We start from the raw sequence: 16,804 nt of genomic DNA, 5'->3' as shown, positions 1-16,804 counted from the left end.
GGAAGAGTAATGAATCTCCACTCTGGTTCATTCCTTTCATTTATTTTAATTTGTACCTATTTTTCTTTATTATTCTTCTTTTCTGCCTAAAATGTAGGACACACATTTGATTCAGCTATCAATACTTTTTACTTTTCTCTCACATACCCCATATGTGACATGAATGCTATAACTTCTTCAAGAATTCTACAAAATCATACCCCACCAAAAAATCTACGTCATTTTGACATCTACCGAGGCATTGGACACCAATTATTCATTACATGTACTTAAGTAGTAGAAAGTTACAATATAAAATGCTTGTACAACTTGAAGAAAAAGGGGAATGAACATACAAAATCAGCATATTTATAGGTAAGTGTTTAATTTATCATGTATATACAAACTTTTAATTTTTTGTATGGAAGTAATTATTATTTACTCTAGGTCAATTGGGTTGTTACTTACCAGACAATTATGTCATTAGATAAATTCCTTTATCTCTGAGTAAAAGGTGGCATTCAGTATTTTGGATACAGTCAGAACCTTAACTTCATTGCTAAAGATTAATGAATTTCAGCATGAAATCAGCTCGTCTGAATCCTGGTTCTAGGACTTTCCTGTTTTCCTAATGGAAACTAGCATTCTCTCCTGATTTGTGAAACTAAAATGAAATAAAATCATCACTGGCATTTATGCTGAATAATGCTTCTGTTCTCTACCCAATAGTTGTGATTCTGTGGCTGAAAATGTACATATAAGCTTTCTGTTTAATTTCCAAGTGGCATTTAAAGTAGATTGCCTGGGAGATTATAACCTCAAACCTCCCTGTCACTTTTTCTAAGGGATGAAACAGCTCCCAAAAGAAAAGCTGATCAATTTACAGCTGAAAATGATTTACTTGCTCTCATGTCCTTAAAAAGCATTTATGCCACAGTTAATAATCCCTTATCCACTGAGGAGTCTGAGCACAAACCAAGCACCTGCATTCAATGTTCAGAAGCCATCAATCCTTTTTATGGAGACAAAATCTGAAAAAAACACTGGGGAACAAGGTTGAACAGAGGTAAAATTAGAAAATACCAAAGAGAGCAAAGGTCACTGAAATCAGAACCAAGTTTTGAAGTTTGGTTTACTACTGAATGAATTGTTTGATAAGTGAATTGAAATCTTCCTGTGTGTAACCTCAAATCTGAATTGCCCTGCTACCCCCCTAGTACCCACTAGTTGCTTTAATACCTACTTTTAAATTTTTATTTGTTTAAAATATCTAATTACCTTACTGCTGTAGATATTTAATTCAATTGCATTATCGTCAGAAGAGGTGGTCAAAGTAATGTGAATTTGGAGAAAATTAATTTATAGCATAACATGTGATGTTTAAAAATTAATCTCTGTGTGCGTAAACGGAATGGACACTCTGGCATCTCTGGTTTAGGTGAGTTATACCTGTCCGTGAGATCTCATCAAATCAATAAATTCTATTTACGCACAAGCTTAGAATTTTTATGGATTTCTAGTTCACTGAAATGTAATCAACATTATTGACATATTTTTGTTCATTTTTTTCTGACCCGAATACAAACACTGTCTCTCTTTTGATTAGTACTTGTCTGATCATTTTTTATCCTTCCTTTTAACCATTCTACACCTTTACTGTTTAGGTATGTCTCTTTACAATATATTGCTGAATTTTAAAATCTAGTCTGACAGTCATTGACTTTTAATTCAATAATTTATATCAATTGATAAATTGTGATTACTTATATATATATTAACTTATTTCTATGGTTCTGTATCTGTTTTCCATTTGTTAACATGTTTTTTAAAATGTTATTTATTTATTCAATCTGGATTTTCTGATAATTTCTTTTTTAATTTTATTTTTAATTGAAGTGTAGTGATTCAATATGTTTTTGTTTTTAATCTGTGCTCTTTTCTTTTTTTTTTAACTAACATTTTATTTTTTCTCATTTTGTTTTTCTCCTAAAATCTTGGAAATTTTTATTTTTGTCATTGCTATAAAGATTTGTTATATGTATAATCCAATTTATTATTGAAAAACAGGAGAATATTTTTACTTTCTCTAGCTTCTGTGGCAATCCATACAATTTAGGGCATAACCTCCATTGATATTGCCACCAGTTTAGGGCTTGGTGATGGTAGCGGACATTGTAACAAGAGGTTTAAAGAATGAAGTAAACAAGGATTCCATGTGAATAGCAATTGATGACAGGTCAGTCAGTCCTAAGAAGTGGACTCCTTTATTTCAGTAAAAATGATGGGATCCTGAAGTGGTTGACCTCAATTGACCTCAAGTCTTTGCTAGAGACAAGGTGGTCCAAGCCCATCTTATAGTGGTCCCAGTGGGAACATAGACCCACTCTGTGTTTATGTCTGGAGCTCCAAAGTGCGTAACAGAAATAGGCATTCTTGGTGACAGAATCCTTGCATTGGTTTTCTGCTTCTTTCTATCTCCAAGTATAAACCCACGGAATATAATTTCCCTATCAGTATAGTGTAGCCAAACTAACAGTGCATCTCTGATGGTCATGCATGGATTAAGGTTACCATAAAAACTTGGAAGATACAGAAATGTTAATTTCTATTACATGTTCTACTCAATTTACTTGTTTTGCCTGAAGGTAGATGTATCCTGGACACTGACAATGACATTTATAAATTGTTTAGGTGATGACTTCAACTGTACTTCCTGTTTCAGATTCAGTAAAGTGACTGAGAAAAAAATTATATCAGTGTCTGAGAATCCAGGCTCTGAAACATAACAGTATCGGCCCTCCCAAGTGAAGGACAAGATGGTAAATCTACCACTACTAAGAAACTCAGTGCTTGAAAGGACTTTTGAATTCTGGAGGCAACACTTAGCAACATTTAAGTTAACTGCTCTGACATGTTAACTGAGTCAACCAAAAGGCTGCCAGTTTTGAGAGGGATTCAGTGTGAAAGATTCCCATGTTCAGATTGCTGTGAAAATCACTTCGCTATATTTGTGCTTTCAAGCCCAGAAGACCACACAGAGATGCTAAGTGGAGCGTCAGTAGAGCCCAGGTAGGAGGATTACAGCCAAGATACCCACAGTTTTGTAGCAAATTATTACACTGTTTTTGTAGGCAATTATTCACCTTTTTGAGAAATTGATCCTGACTAGATATTAAGGCCTAGTAGAAATCAAAAACCTGAACCTAGGGCATCAAACAAGCATATTATGTGAATTGATCATCATAATACAGGTTTTATCTTATCCACCAAGTTTGGAAGTGATTAGCAGCAACATACTATCAAGTCAAAATGAAACCAAACAGGTTGGGTTTGAACAGGGCTGGTGGCTCAAGAAATGTTCATGAAACTCCTACCAAATTGTTTTTTTTTTCCCCTCAGTCAACACTGTGGCCATATGGGGTTGTTGGCTGAGGAGGAAAAATATAATTGCATCTGTCTGCATTTAGTTCTACAAGAAAATTTGGCATTTTTTGTTACATGAAATGTTACAACATTAAAGCCTTAGACACGAATGTCCCCAAAAGATGGAGGTTAAGAAAATCTTCTCAAGTATCAAAAAACCTCAGCCAATGCATTTTATTGTCTACTTTGTATAGACCAAGAGATATGCAGATGCATGGATCTATTCCAGTCCATGGCATTTGCCAGTGCTTTCACTGGATGTTTAAGGATTTAGACAGCATAGGGCAGGAGGTGTGAAAAAGAGATATAAAGATAAACTTGATTGACAAAATGAGAAAATATCTGATTCATACAAATCCTCATCAAATGGTGTGCAGTTCAGGGGAAATTCTCCATGATGGTAGACAAGATTATATGTTTTGTGAATTTGAGTCATCCTCTTTTCCAGGTACCCACTTTCTTACTCATTGATCTAGTTATAAAGTGACCATGGTGGTAAGAATAAAGGCTATTGGAAGGTCTGAATAGTATGAAATTTCTCACACAAGGGTTCATCTGGCTTCTGCTACTACTGAGTGCCAAATACATGTAGTCAGTATGGCTGTGTAACAAACAACCCCAAGCTTAGTGATGTAACAAACCAACTTACTATGCACATAGACTCTGTGGATCAGGAATTTAGACATAATGAATACAGCTTGTCTATGCTCCATGATGTCTGGGGTCTCAGCTGGGAAACTCAGAGGTTGAAGGTACAGGCAGCTGCAATCATCTTAGGCCATATAGAATTACATGTCTGGCAGTTGGTTCTGGCTGTATGCCGGGACTCAGCTGAGCTCTTGGTCATAAAATTCTGTATCTGGCCTGTATGCACAGTCTTTCCATGTGGACGAGTTTGGGTTTCTGTACAATATGGAAGCTGGGTTTCAAGAGTGAAGACCCCAAGAGAACAAAGTGAAAGGGCATGTTTATAATAACCACCCTCGGAAGTCACACAAGTTTACTTCTGCTGTGTTGTATCGGTTGGAGGCTTCACCCACGTTTAAGGAGAGGACTCAGAGACCCCACCAACTTACGGATATAGTGTCAAGGCCACATTGTAAGAAGAACACATGGGATGGGAGATACTGCCTTGGCCACTTTTGGAAGCAACTATCTGTCACACCAGCAGTGGGAGCCTAATATGTACCATTGCTCAGGGAGACTACTCAGTCCCGCGGTGGCAAGTTGACTACACTAAAAGCCTTCCATCAAGGAGGGGGCAGAATTTGTCCTCACAGAAACACATACTTATTCTGGATATGGATTTGCCTTTCCTGTTCATGATGCTTATACCATCAACACAATCCGTCGATTTATGGAATGTCTTATTCATCATCATGTTGGCTAGTATAGCATTGATTCTGATCATGTAACTTGTTTCACAGTAAAAGAACAGTAGTGAAAACTACATGAGGAATTCATGGATCCTGTGATGTACCCTGTTATGAACTGAATTATGTCCCTGAAATTCATGTGTTGAAGTCTTAACTCCAAGTTCTTCAGAAGTGACTTTGTTTGGAAATGGGGCCTTTCAAGAGGTATTTAAGTAAAAATGAGGCTATTAGGGTGGTCCCTAATTCAATCTAATTGGTGCCTTTATAAGAAGAAAAAATTTGTACCCCCAGAGAAGCCCAGGGATGTGGTGCATAGAGGAAAAACCATGTGAGGACACAGTCGGGAGGCAGCCATCTGCAGGTCAATGAGAGAGACCTCTGGAATCACTAAACCTGCAGACACCTAGATCTTGGACTTCCAGACTGCAGAACTTACAAGATATAAATTTCTGTGGTTTAAGCCACCCATTCTGTGGTATTGTGTTATGGTAATCCTAGAGAACTAATACATAGATTTGATACAGTGGAAGAATGATGTAATAAACTTTCAAAGTGGCAAATTCAGAGACAACACTCTGAAAATTTGGAGTTGTATCTTTAAGAATGTTTTGACCAATGTAAAATGTTTCTTCTGCAGTTAATAAATAGCCGTAATAAAAAGTTATGGAAATCAAAGGATGCAATGGCAAGTACCTCCTTTCATGATTACACTAAAATCTATTTAGAGAAATTTTGCTCAGGTGGTTTACAGGTCTTAGTTATGGAGACAGTGCTTACATCAGGGAACTTGGCAATTATTTTATTGAACTGGAAATTGAAATGATCACCTGGACATTTTGATAGAAAAAAAAAAAAGGTGGCTGGAGTGATTGGTACTGATGACTAGGGTAAATTTGGTTGTTGTGCCACAGTGAGGAATGGGTGACCAATATCTGGAACCTGAGGGATTCTAAAAGGCATCTCTTAAAATTTCCATAACTAATAAAAAATTAATAAAAAATTAAAGCATCAAAAATGACAAAATCTTTAAGGTGTCAGACTTTAAGAGATGAACATTTGATTCACACTATTAGATAATGGAACCCAATCGGCTGAAGGGTAGGCTGAGGTCAAAGCAAAGGTGGAGAAAAATTACAGGAGATAAAGTTATAGCCAGCCCTCCATATCTGTGGGTTCTGCATTTGCCAATTCCACCAACCACTGATCAAAAATATTCGGAGAAAACAATTTCCAGAAGGTTCCAAAAAGCAAAACTTAAATTTGCTGGGCACCAGCAACCATTTACCTAGCATTTATATTGTATTAGGTGTTTTAAGGAATATCTCAGAGATTTTTGCTGGTTCAATTCCAGACCACCACAATGAAGCGACTGTCACAACAAAGGAGTCACACAAATGTAAAAAGTACTTTACACAACACTGTAGTCTTTTAAGTGTGCAGTTAGCATTGCATTATGTCTAAACAAAAATCAATGTACGTATCTTAATTTAAAAATACTTCATTGCTAAAAAATGTTAACCATCATCGAGCCTTCAGGGAATTGTAATCTTTTTACCATAGTAACTTCAAAGATCACCAATCACAGATCACCATAACAAGTATAATAAAATGAAAATGTTTGAAATATTGCAAGAATTACCAAATGTGACAGAAACCACACAGTGAGCAAAATGCTATTGGAACAATCGTGCCAATAGACTTGCTTAATGCAGGGTTGCAACAAACCTTTGGTTTGTAAAAAAGTGCGACATCTGTGAAGGGCAATAAAATGAGGTGTGCCTGCATACATAATCTAGAGGGGGTTCAAAGCATATGGGAAGATGTGCACAGGTGATAAGCAAATACTGCACCATTTTATGTAAGGATTTGAGTATCTACAGATCTTGGTATCCTCAGAGGGTCCCAGAACCCATCTCCCACAGAGAGTGAGGGATGACTTACTTTATAGATATTCACTAAAATTTTAACAAGGACCATTGTAGTAATGTATACTGTTCATATATTTAATTGCATACTAATTTCAAAGTTCTTGTTTCTTATGTTATACTAAGAGGGTTTTGAGTATTAATTTTACAGTCAATTCTTAGTGTTAAAGATTATTCAAGGATTGTAATCTGAACTAGAAGAGAAACTAACATTGAAATGAACATTTTGCAGAATGTTTAGGATGTTGTATTTCCTTTTTGGGAGGAAAAGAGTGAGACCACCTTTGTAGAAGTGTCTTGTTCAGTGAAAGCATATGGATATTATTGTTTTTTATATGGAGGTTCAAATATATATAGGCGAGTATTAGTAAGTACTGATTGGCCAAAGGAGTTAAATAAATATGCCACTCATTCGCCTATTATCCTCAGCTTAAAAATCCACCTTTAAATGCTCTCCTCTGAGATGCTGGGAGTGAAATCTAACTACATTTTTCCTCTAATAGATGTTTTTCTATGAGCTTCTGTTAATAAGAGCACACCAGAATGAGACTGGTAATCAAAAAGAGGGAATTAGAGAATTAGCTATATGGTATTGAAGACTTTATATTTCAATAATTAAGGATGCTTATTCCGTGTTAAATTTTGGCCTAATATTTTAAGGATAGACAAAATTATTTTACCCAAATCTAGTAAGTCTGAATAAATTTTTTTGACTTCTTTTTTTTTGCTCTTTGTATTTTTTTATTGAAATATAGTAAGTTTACAATGTTGTGTCAATTTCTGGTGTACAGCACAATGCTTCAGTCATACATGAATATACATATATTCATTTTCATATTCTTTTTCACCATAAGCTACTACAGGATATCAAATACAATTCCCTGTGCTATACAGTATAAACTTGTTTATCTATTTTATATATACCAGTCAGTATCTGCAAATAAAATTTATACCCACTTCTCACCATTCTCCACCTACCCATTTCCTGTAAAATTCAGCATTTCAGAAAAAAAGACTTTTTGGGGGGATGGCCTGTTAATAATGGACCACTAGATCTTTTTCAGATTCCTAAAGCATATCATTAGAATTCCAATGTTCCATAAATTGTATATTTCAAAAAGGGAAGAAAGAAAAGACTTCACTACACATTCAAAATAAAATATCAGATTAAGGAGGACTTAAAACAGGTATGCAAAGAGAGTAGAGGAAAAATGAACATGAAAAGATAAATTAAAATTGTCCAATCAGGAGAGGTCTGAGAAAATTCTAAAGATTCTGAGTTCCAACCCATTACTGGCTTTTCCAATCACTGCATATTCTTTGTATGTCATTCCATATTATTTCTAGGGCTTTTAATATTTCTAGCTCTAAAGTGAAATTCTGAAGTGTTTTTCATGTAAGTTACTTCCTTTCTGAAAGCAACTGATGCTACAACATTTTCCTCACAGCATTCTTCATCTCCAAGTTTCTCAGCGTGTAGATCAGAGGGTTGAACATGGGGGCAATGATGGTGTAGAAAAGAGCAAATGCTTTGTCTTCTGGAAAAGTTTCAGCTGGCCTCATGTAAATGAGGAGGACTGGCCCAAAGAACAGGCCCACGACTGTCACGTGGGAACTACAAGTTGAAAGAGCTTTGGCACGGCTCTCCGCAGGGCAACCCCTGATGGTGTGCAACATCAGAAAACAGGACCCCATCAAAATCACAAAAGTGACCAGAGCAACCAGACCTGAATCAACAATTGCCAGGAGACCGATTCTGTATGTATCAGCGCAGGCCAATTTCAGCAAAGGATACACGTCGCAGAAGTAGTGATCGATCTCATGGGGGCCACAGAACGGTAAAAAGATGGTGAGAAGAAACTGACTGGCAGAGTGCATAAACCCCCCAGTACAACAGGCTGTGATGATTGCATTACACCTTTGTCTGCTCATGGTGACGGTGTAGTGCAGGGGTCTGCAGACGGCCGCGTAGCGGTCATAGGCCACCCTGGTGAGGACAAAGATCTCAATGCCTCCAAGGAATTGAAGGATAAAAAGCTGTGTCATGCAGCTACTATAGGAAATGGTCTTCCTTTCTGCCAATAAATCAGTTATGAGTTTGGGCACCACTGTTGATGTGTAGCAAAGGTCTGAGAGTGAGAGGTAATTAAGGAAGAAATACATGGGTTGGTTAATGAGTGGACTGCATGTGATAGAAATCATTATGAACAAATTTCCCATCCAAACAGCAATGTAGCAAAATAAAAATAATACAAAGCAGAGGATTTCAATGTTCTTGTTTTGAGATAAGCCCAAGAGAATAAACACAGTGACATTGTTCCTATTTCCCATGGTCCAGTGCAATAAAAATGCATAGCAGTCCCCTGAAAAGACATGATGCGTAAGTTGATGTCAGAAACGTTCATGGAGAAAACTGGTGCTAACACTGATCTTATGAAGCTATGTTTAATGGACATGATCCCTGTGTTTCACAAAATGAAAATGTGGCATTTAATACATGTTTGGTTTCTGATTAGTCTCATGGTGATTTTCACACGTCAGTCTTTCAGGACATCAGGTTCAATCTTAACATTAATAAAAAATAAATGCATTTATCTGATCAGTAAAAAAAAATTTAAAAATATTTATTAGTTTCAAAATACTTTCCATTTCTAAACAAATGTACAGCTAAGTTCTTGAAAAGAACATTGCTCCATATCTCTACAAACTCAAATTTGTTAAGGATGCAGGTATACGCCATACAAAGTTTTCCTTTAATAATATGGAAGCCAATATAAGGCTTAACAATGGTCACTAGTGGAATGTCTGCTGCCTCACAATAAGTTTAGAATGAGGGAGAATACAAAATTAAATATTTATTTATATAATGATACATAGATATTTACTAAGTAGAAGCTAAAACTCTCTGCAAGAGGCCAATGAGATGGGTTTGAATAATTTTTGACTGCTTATCTTTTTTTAGTGATTTGGAAGAGCAAAATTCAGACATTTTATGACCGAAATATAATTCAGACATTTTATTTCTGGCACATCAATAAAAATCAAATACTGAATGAACCACAGGATAAAGCAAAAATTAAAACTAAAAAAAGAGAAGCAGAAGGCAGATTTGCCTTCATGACTTTGCTCTTAACTCAGGGTATCGTATTTCACAAGTCAGTTTTTTTTCCATAGTGCTTTGAATTAGAGTATGAATTTCTGTTCTATATTTGCCCAGTTTAAGACTTTTGTCAGAACCCGTATAAAATGTTAACACTGTATAGCTCAAAGAAAAAAGTTTATGGGAGATTTTGGGGAAAAGGTTTTTATGGGAAGACACACAGTTGGGACCTAGGCTCCATTATGAATTACACTATAATGTGTGAATTTGGGTCCTAATCACTTTGTTTCTCTGAATTTCAGTTATCTCGCTTATAAAATGGTGAAGCCTACTTAGACTTTGTCACATAGTCAGGGTACTTAAACAAATCAATAAATAGTTATCACTTTATTAACCATAGAATTATTAATTGATGATTTTCTTATCTTAATTCTTGTTACTAAATCAGTAAAGTTCTCAATAATAAGTTCACTAAGTATGACTCCCATAGAGAAAATAAAATTTTAAAGTCATTAAATTATTTTGTACTGGAAGAAAACTTTGCAATCTACTAACCCAATTCCCTACTTCTAAATAGAAGGGATTTGAATTAAATGCTTATAGAAAATAGATAGAATGAGTAAGAGTAGTTTGAAACACCTCATAAGCAATTATATTAAATCAACAGGATTTGAGATATGAAAATATAGGCAAGTCATTGGGGTTGACCATAGCATCGGCTAACTTAGTTTGTATCTCATTGCTAATGAAAAATTAACATAGAACTGGTAACATATGGTCCAGTTATTTTTTACTATAAATTTTGATCCCACAATGCATTATGAATTTTTAAAATCTTTACGTAAAATGTGTTAACCTGTAGCTACATTTTTCAACAATTAGTTTGTAAATTCTCTGCTCATCATTCTCTTTAATAGACTATGTTAACTATGTCACCTTCCAAATAAAAATTTCCTTTACAATGGAACTTTAAATTATTTGTATGGTGAATATGAAGATTTAGAATTAGCTTATTAGCCACTGAAGAGTAAGGTTTCATACCTCCAATCGTATCGTGTAAATTTTTCCTGACCTATAAATAAATCAAAACTGATTTTAAAATAATATTTAAAATATTGGTTTGGCCAACTTTTAAAGTAACCACTTGTTCATTTGACTAGACATAAACAAAATCATTATTTTAATTATGGACATGGAAATAAACAATAATCTGAATTTTTTTCCTCCCCAAAATTATAAACAAGAAAATTTTGGCTTACACATAAAGAATTCTGAAGAATTTAAGGTTGTTGCAATCCTTAGACAAAGCCAACTGTTCTGTCTCCATTTCATATACGATTAATTTCCTTGCTAATTATATGTGGTCTGACCTTCTAATAAAACATTTTTGCTAATTATGTGTTTAAATTGCCAATCTTCTCCATTCTCAAGGCCACAGATAATTCTTGATTTTCCTTCCTGGCAATATTCTCTTTTCATTAACTTCCTCATATACTTATAGTTCATCATGTATAAACTACACTTGTATTTCTGGCTTTTTAACTTTAGAGTGGGAGAAGATTTCTAGGTTCCATCCTTGAATCAGTCATCAATTTTAAGTGTGAACCCTTAACTTCATTTCCTTCAACACTTTTCTGTATCTAAAATGTAGAGAAATAGTTTCTCCCCTAAATAAATCAGAGAGTTATGAGATTCAAATTTAAAAAGAGATGAAGAACTTTGAAAAAAGTAAAACACTATGCAAATGAAAGCAGTTTTAAGTTCAGTTTGATGTACGTACTAGAGTAATAACACCCTACAGTTAGTTGAGGCTTTCCAGATAAAGTGTACGTAGACACCTACCTAGTATTTAGCAAGCCAGAGCTTGAAACCAGAGTTATCTGAGTCTAGAGCCTGAGTTCATACATAAAAACTGTAGATTCAAAGCAACAGCATAAATTTAATGTTAAAACCCTACCTTTCCCCCAATTACCTATTATTTCATGTAAAACCAGGTAACCTCCAAAGTTACTGTCCTTGAACATTTCAGCTATTCTAATTTTGATATGCAGATTAACAAAATGAGATGAGAAATCAAGCCAACTTCTCTGTCTGTAAAAATATAGGTACTACTCAGACAAGACCACCAACTCAGTCTCTTCCTCTTACATATGGATGGAACCCATTTATAAAAAGAATGTTGTGTGGACGCCCATGGACAAAACGCACTGAATCTCCTCACACTCTCAGACATGAGCCACGCTACCACAGCCACTAGCAGTACCTCTGAAAGAGCATGGTGAGAAGACAAGAGTGTAATTTGCTCTTAGCACAGCCCTTCGTTCATTTTAGGAACTTGTATTCTCTTACCCTGTGGTCCCTATCTTTAAAATAATGAATTCAGTCTTTATGATTTTTAAGATATGCTTCAGTTAAGATTTTGCATAAACCTTGGGCTCTCCACTATGATGAAAGATAAAGTTGGGGAAAACATTAAACCTAATGAAGTGGACTTGCCTGGGTTTATATTCTGGTTTTGCTAAGAATGAGCATGTGACCTCAATGTGTTATTTAACTCCTCTCACAATGGGTCTGATAGTTCTTACGTTAGCTTACAATGGGGGCGTTCTCATGTGCCTGACGTTCTTCTAAACATCACGTAAACATAAACTTTTTAATCTTCTCAGTAACTCTAATAAATAAGAAATTAGTAGTAAATCTATTTTATACAAGGGGAAATTGAGTTTTAGAGGAATTAAGCAATTAGCCCAAGACCATAGACTCAATAAGGGGCAGAGTCAAGATCTAAAACGTGCATGTCAGTTAGCAATACACTTAGCAAAACGTTACACACTGTCACAGTTCTTGATACATACTGCAGACTCAATAAATATGATACTATTATTACTTGAAACAGAGGGTTTTGCTGACCCCAATATTTAAATTTTTATCCTATGCCAAAGTGCACTCTGTACATCTTTAATTTGCATAACCCTAAATTTCTCAAGGACAGAAAGGCATCTTGCATTCTGCTTTGAATTATTAAGAAGCGTTTGTTACACATTCCCTAATTTTGAATTCCAGTCACTCCTCCATGATCTGCGTGATTTCTGGCATGTGCTGTGTTTTTTTTTTTTTTTTGGATTATCACACTGCCAATGGGTGAGTTCATTTAATTAGATAAAATATATGAGTCATTCAATGCAATAAATATTTCCAATTATTTTCTTTGTTGTGTCCCTGGTCAAATATGAGATACCATTTATTTAACCAATAATCAGTAGATGTTTATTGAATGATTAAAATAAATAGCCTCAATGTTTTAGATGGTAAACAAATAAAGTATTCAATCATTGAAATCTTCACCATCACAATTATTACAGGCAACAAGTCCAAGCAACAAACTAAACTGAGATAAAGCAAACAGAGACCCAGATTTTAAGGAATCTCCATTTGGTTTTTAGTGACTGCCAAGGGTCTTTGCTTAACTTAATTCTTGGGATAGTGGTTACTGCAGGGTTTTTTTGGTTTTTTTTTTTTTTTTTTTTGGATTTGTTTTGTCTCACTTTCTCAGTAGACTCTAAATTTCTTATTTTCTTAATCAATCCTTTGCCAACTTTCTGCCAAATTTCTAATAATATTTTTTCTTATTTGAAACTTGCTATTCAGCAAAGCATCAATTCCCTGTCACTGCCTGACCATTCCTTTAGAACATCATGTCACTCTCAACAGGCAACTCTTTGAATTTATTACTGCCTTAACCTCAAAACAAATTAGTCTGTACATTTCAGAGAAAATGCCTATATTTAACTTTAGCAGGCAGTCAATCTGTTGTCCATACAGTGAAGGGAAGAATATATTCAGCTCTCACCCAGGCAGGCAGGATAATCGGAAGGAGGTGAAATAATTCACCACACATGTTCTTCCACTTTAATTGTGAATCCATTCACATCCCTTCCTGTCGGAGTTGTCATTCTTTCCTCATTGAGATTCTGGTCATTCACCTCCTGTTCAGAGTATTTCATTTCACTCAGCACTGTTCATTAGACATTCATAGGGAAAAAAAAAGTGTGTCATTTTAGAGAAACTGACACCTGTCACTCAAGCAAAGAATAAGAGTTCATGGATTCAGAAAAACTGTTTCAGGCAAGTGGAACACCATGAATATCCAAATGAGTCAAATCACAGACTATATTTTCAATCCTAAAATTATTCCTAGAGATTTTCTGGTTTACATAATTAAATATTTAATAACTCTATGTTCTAAAACTGCATCTGTTTCATTCCAGAACCTTGACTATTCCTTACAAGTTGTTTGGATTTACATTCCCAGGTCATAAGCTCACCAGGTGGATTTCCTTTAGATCCAAGTTATCAGATCCATGGAAGTTAGGATTGAATCTGGATTATAAATACTATGAGAGCCATAATTAACATCTGTGTGTGATTTAGGAATCCCAGTCATTAGACGCTCCTCTTGGGCCCCAGTGACTGAATTCCCCTGCACTTTACTCAAAGAGTTTTGTGATTAAAAAACATATGTGGGGCTTTTGCCTTGAGGGCCTTATCCTTTCCATAATTCTGTAATCTGACTGCGAAATAAAGGACAGCTCTGGACCTTAGGATCACTAATGGTCTTCACCTCTTCTCAAAAAGTCTTTATCGTATTCTCTGAGAGCATTAGAATGAGTTTTAGTTTATTTCCAAGTATTAGTTTCCTGGAAGATTATAAACTAACTAATCTATTAAGGAACTATTAACTCCTAAGGAAACTTATTTTTTTTAAACTTTATTAATGGATAATTGATGAATATCATTGTATATATTTAAAGTATACAACGTGATGATTTTATGTACATATACATTGTGGATTTATTACCAAGATTAAGGGAATTAACACATTCATCACCTCACACAGTTAACTACTTCTTCTGTATGTGGTGAGTCTGGGTAAGATCTACTCTCAGCAACTTTTAGGTATACAAAACCATCGATTAATGATAGGCACCATGCTGTGCATTAGATCCTCAGAACTTACTCTTCTTATGACTGAAGACACATACCCTTTGACCTAGATCACCGCATGGAAAGCTGTTTGAAGACGTATTCTTCTGAGATGCCTCCTACGGTCAAGGTCATGTTTTCACTATTATTCCTGTTACTAATTTGGAAGAACTTCCATGAGATCCCCTCTGGCTTCCCCTTCTCTGTTCTTGCAGACATCCTCAAGGCTCTGCTTTGTGTCCCCTGCGCCTGGATCTTTCTAGCCTTACTTCCTCCCCAGGAAGAACAGTTTATTCCTGTGGCTCTTCTATGCTCCAAAGTGAAAATACCCAAATATGTCTTGCTATATGGGCTTTTAAACTGTGAATTTTGAAAAGGTACATAAAGGATATTATCTCCATAGCTACATATAAACACTGTTAATATACATATTATGTATATGCATGGATATAACACAGTTGACACTCACTGTGGATACATTTTTTCCAAACTACCTTTTCAGCCATCATAGTGTCACTAACTCTCGAAAAAGACATAAAAGCAAACAAAAAAATACAATTGCTCTCCTTCTGTTTCCAGAGATACTTACATTCAACACCTTAGAATATTTTACGTTGATTGTCAATCTTTCTTTTTTTGCATATGTAAACTCATATGTGTTTTATAACTTCTTATCATGGATCATTTTTCCTCAGTTTTATTAATTGATGTTGTAATATTATCCCTTGTGCATTAAATTATTTATGGAAAATATCTTGCCCAAGAAAATTTCGGTTACTTTGGTAACACAATACACAAATTTAATAAAAATGATTTGTGAATAGTGTACTTATTTTGATGGTACATTGATGGTTAAAAAGGGCACTGCATTGAAAGAGAGAAGAATCAGAAGGTTTCCTGACCAGTGACTCAGACAAAACTAGATTAATTCTCTTCAAATATCATCAGGATTGCTTTTCTGGAAGAAATCCTATTGTTTTGCAAGGGAGATCAAGAGTGAGATAACCCTGCATCCATCTTGAATTTACAGAAAAATATAGATTCATTCCACAGGGATATGTCTGGTCTTTTGGCTGTGGATATAATTTAGTTTCACCTGATCTGAGTCAAGAGCAAACATATTTATATACCTGCTAAAGGAATGCGCACACAGACTCCCTAGGAGTCATCAGTTTTATACCTATGCCTGGAGGAAATTTTCTCTGAAAGAGCTAAATATAAACTGAAGGAGATCATAAGAATTTATGCCTTTAAAGCTAGAAGACATTGTTTGTCCAAAAGCATTTATAATAAAGAACTTTGCCATAATCACCATCCAGTCATCCATGGTTATGTTCCTCAGTCCTCCTCGGAATTTTCAGGCTGTAAATGCACTTTTCACTTGTGCATTCGCTGGCTCTGGGCACTGCGTCGCTAGAGGGCAGTATTCTTATTCAGACCCAAGAAAGCTCAGAAAATTCTGCTGGCTCTAGCTAATTGTCTTTTTTTGAAAAGCAGGAGGGAAACATGCAGCCCTAAGGAAGGACAGGGTTTCCTTTGGAGAAAGTCTCTGTTTCTCAGGAGGGGAAAAACAACAGAATCACGATGAAAGATGCAGAGTGCCAGTAAAGGCACTTTGTGAACAAAGCAATACAGTTCTAGATGTATGAGTCACTTAACAATAAAGTTACTAATCAGCTGGTGCCATGCTCCCCGAGGTTCCAGGGTGTCTACCTCCACATTTGTTTCCATTTCTCAAATGGGAGCTGGGGTTTTGCAAGGAAAAGGAAAAAAAGAATAATCAGACCAATTCAGCTTTTCTTTTCTTCTCCTTTTAGCAAAATGGAAAAATCCACACAACTGTGAAACATCTATTAGGACTCAATATTACAGATAATTACAAGATACTAGGTACAATTAATTGCCTTTGGTATACAGCAAATTCTTGTTGCTTATCTATTTACATACAATAGTTTGTATCTGGTAACCCCATACCCCTAATGTGTCCCACCCTTCTCCCTCTCTCCTTTGGGAACCGT

The 16,804-nt window shown here is 35.4% G+C and overlaps 2 protein-coding genes across 2 annotated transcripts in view; both read right to left on the bottom strand.

The window, feature by feature from the left end:
- LOC102506531 (olfactory receptor 5D18) overlaps nt 1-16,804 on the bottom strand; it is a 159,941-nt gene that overhangs the window by 39,276 nt on the left and 103,861 nt on the right. The gene's annotated exons all lie outside the window — the stretch shown is intronic.
- Nucleotides 8,116-9,046, bottom strand: LOC102519131 (olfactory receptor 4P4). The gene has a single exon (XM_014554458.2). The coding sequence runs from the start codon at nt 9,032-9,034 to the stop codon at nt 8,132-8,134; it is 903 nt and encodes a 300-aa protein (XP_014409944.2). The 5' UTR covers nt 9,035-9,046; the 3' UTR covers nt 8,116-8,131.

This window comes from Camelus ferus, chromosome 10 (genome assembly GCF_009834535.1).
Source record: "Camelus ferus isolate YT-003-E chromosome 10, BCGSAC_Cfer_1.0, whole genome shotgun sequence".
NCBI classification, from domain to species: Eukaryota; Metazoa; Chordata; class Mammalia; order Artiodactyla; family Camelidae; genus Camelus; species Camelus ferus.
The sequence above is the reverse complement of the archived record's forward strand: the minus strand, read 5'-3'. Positions and strand labels throughout refer to the sequence as shown.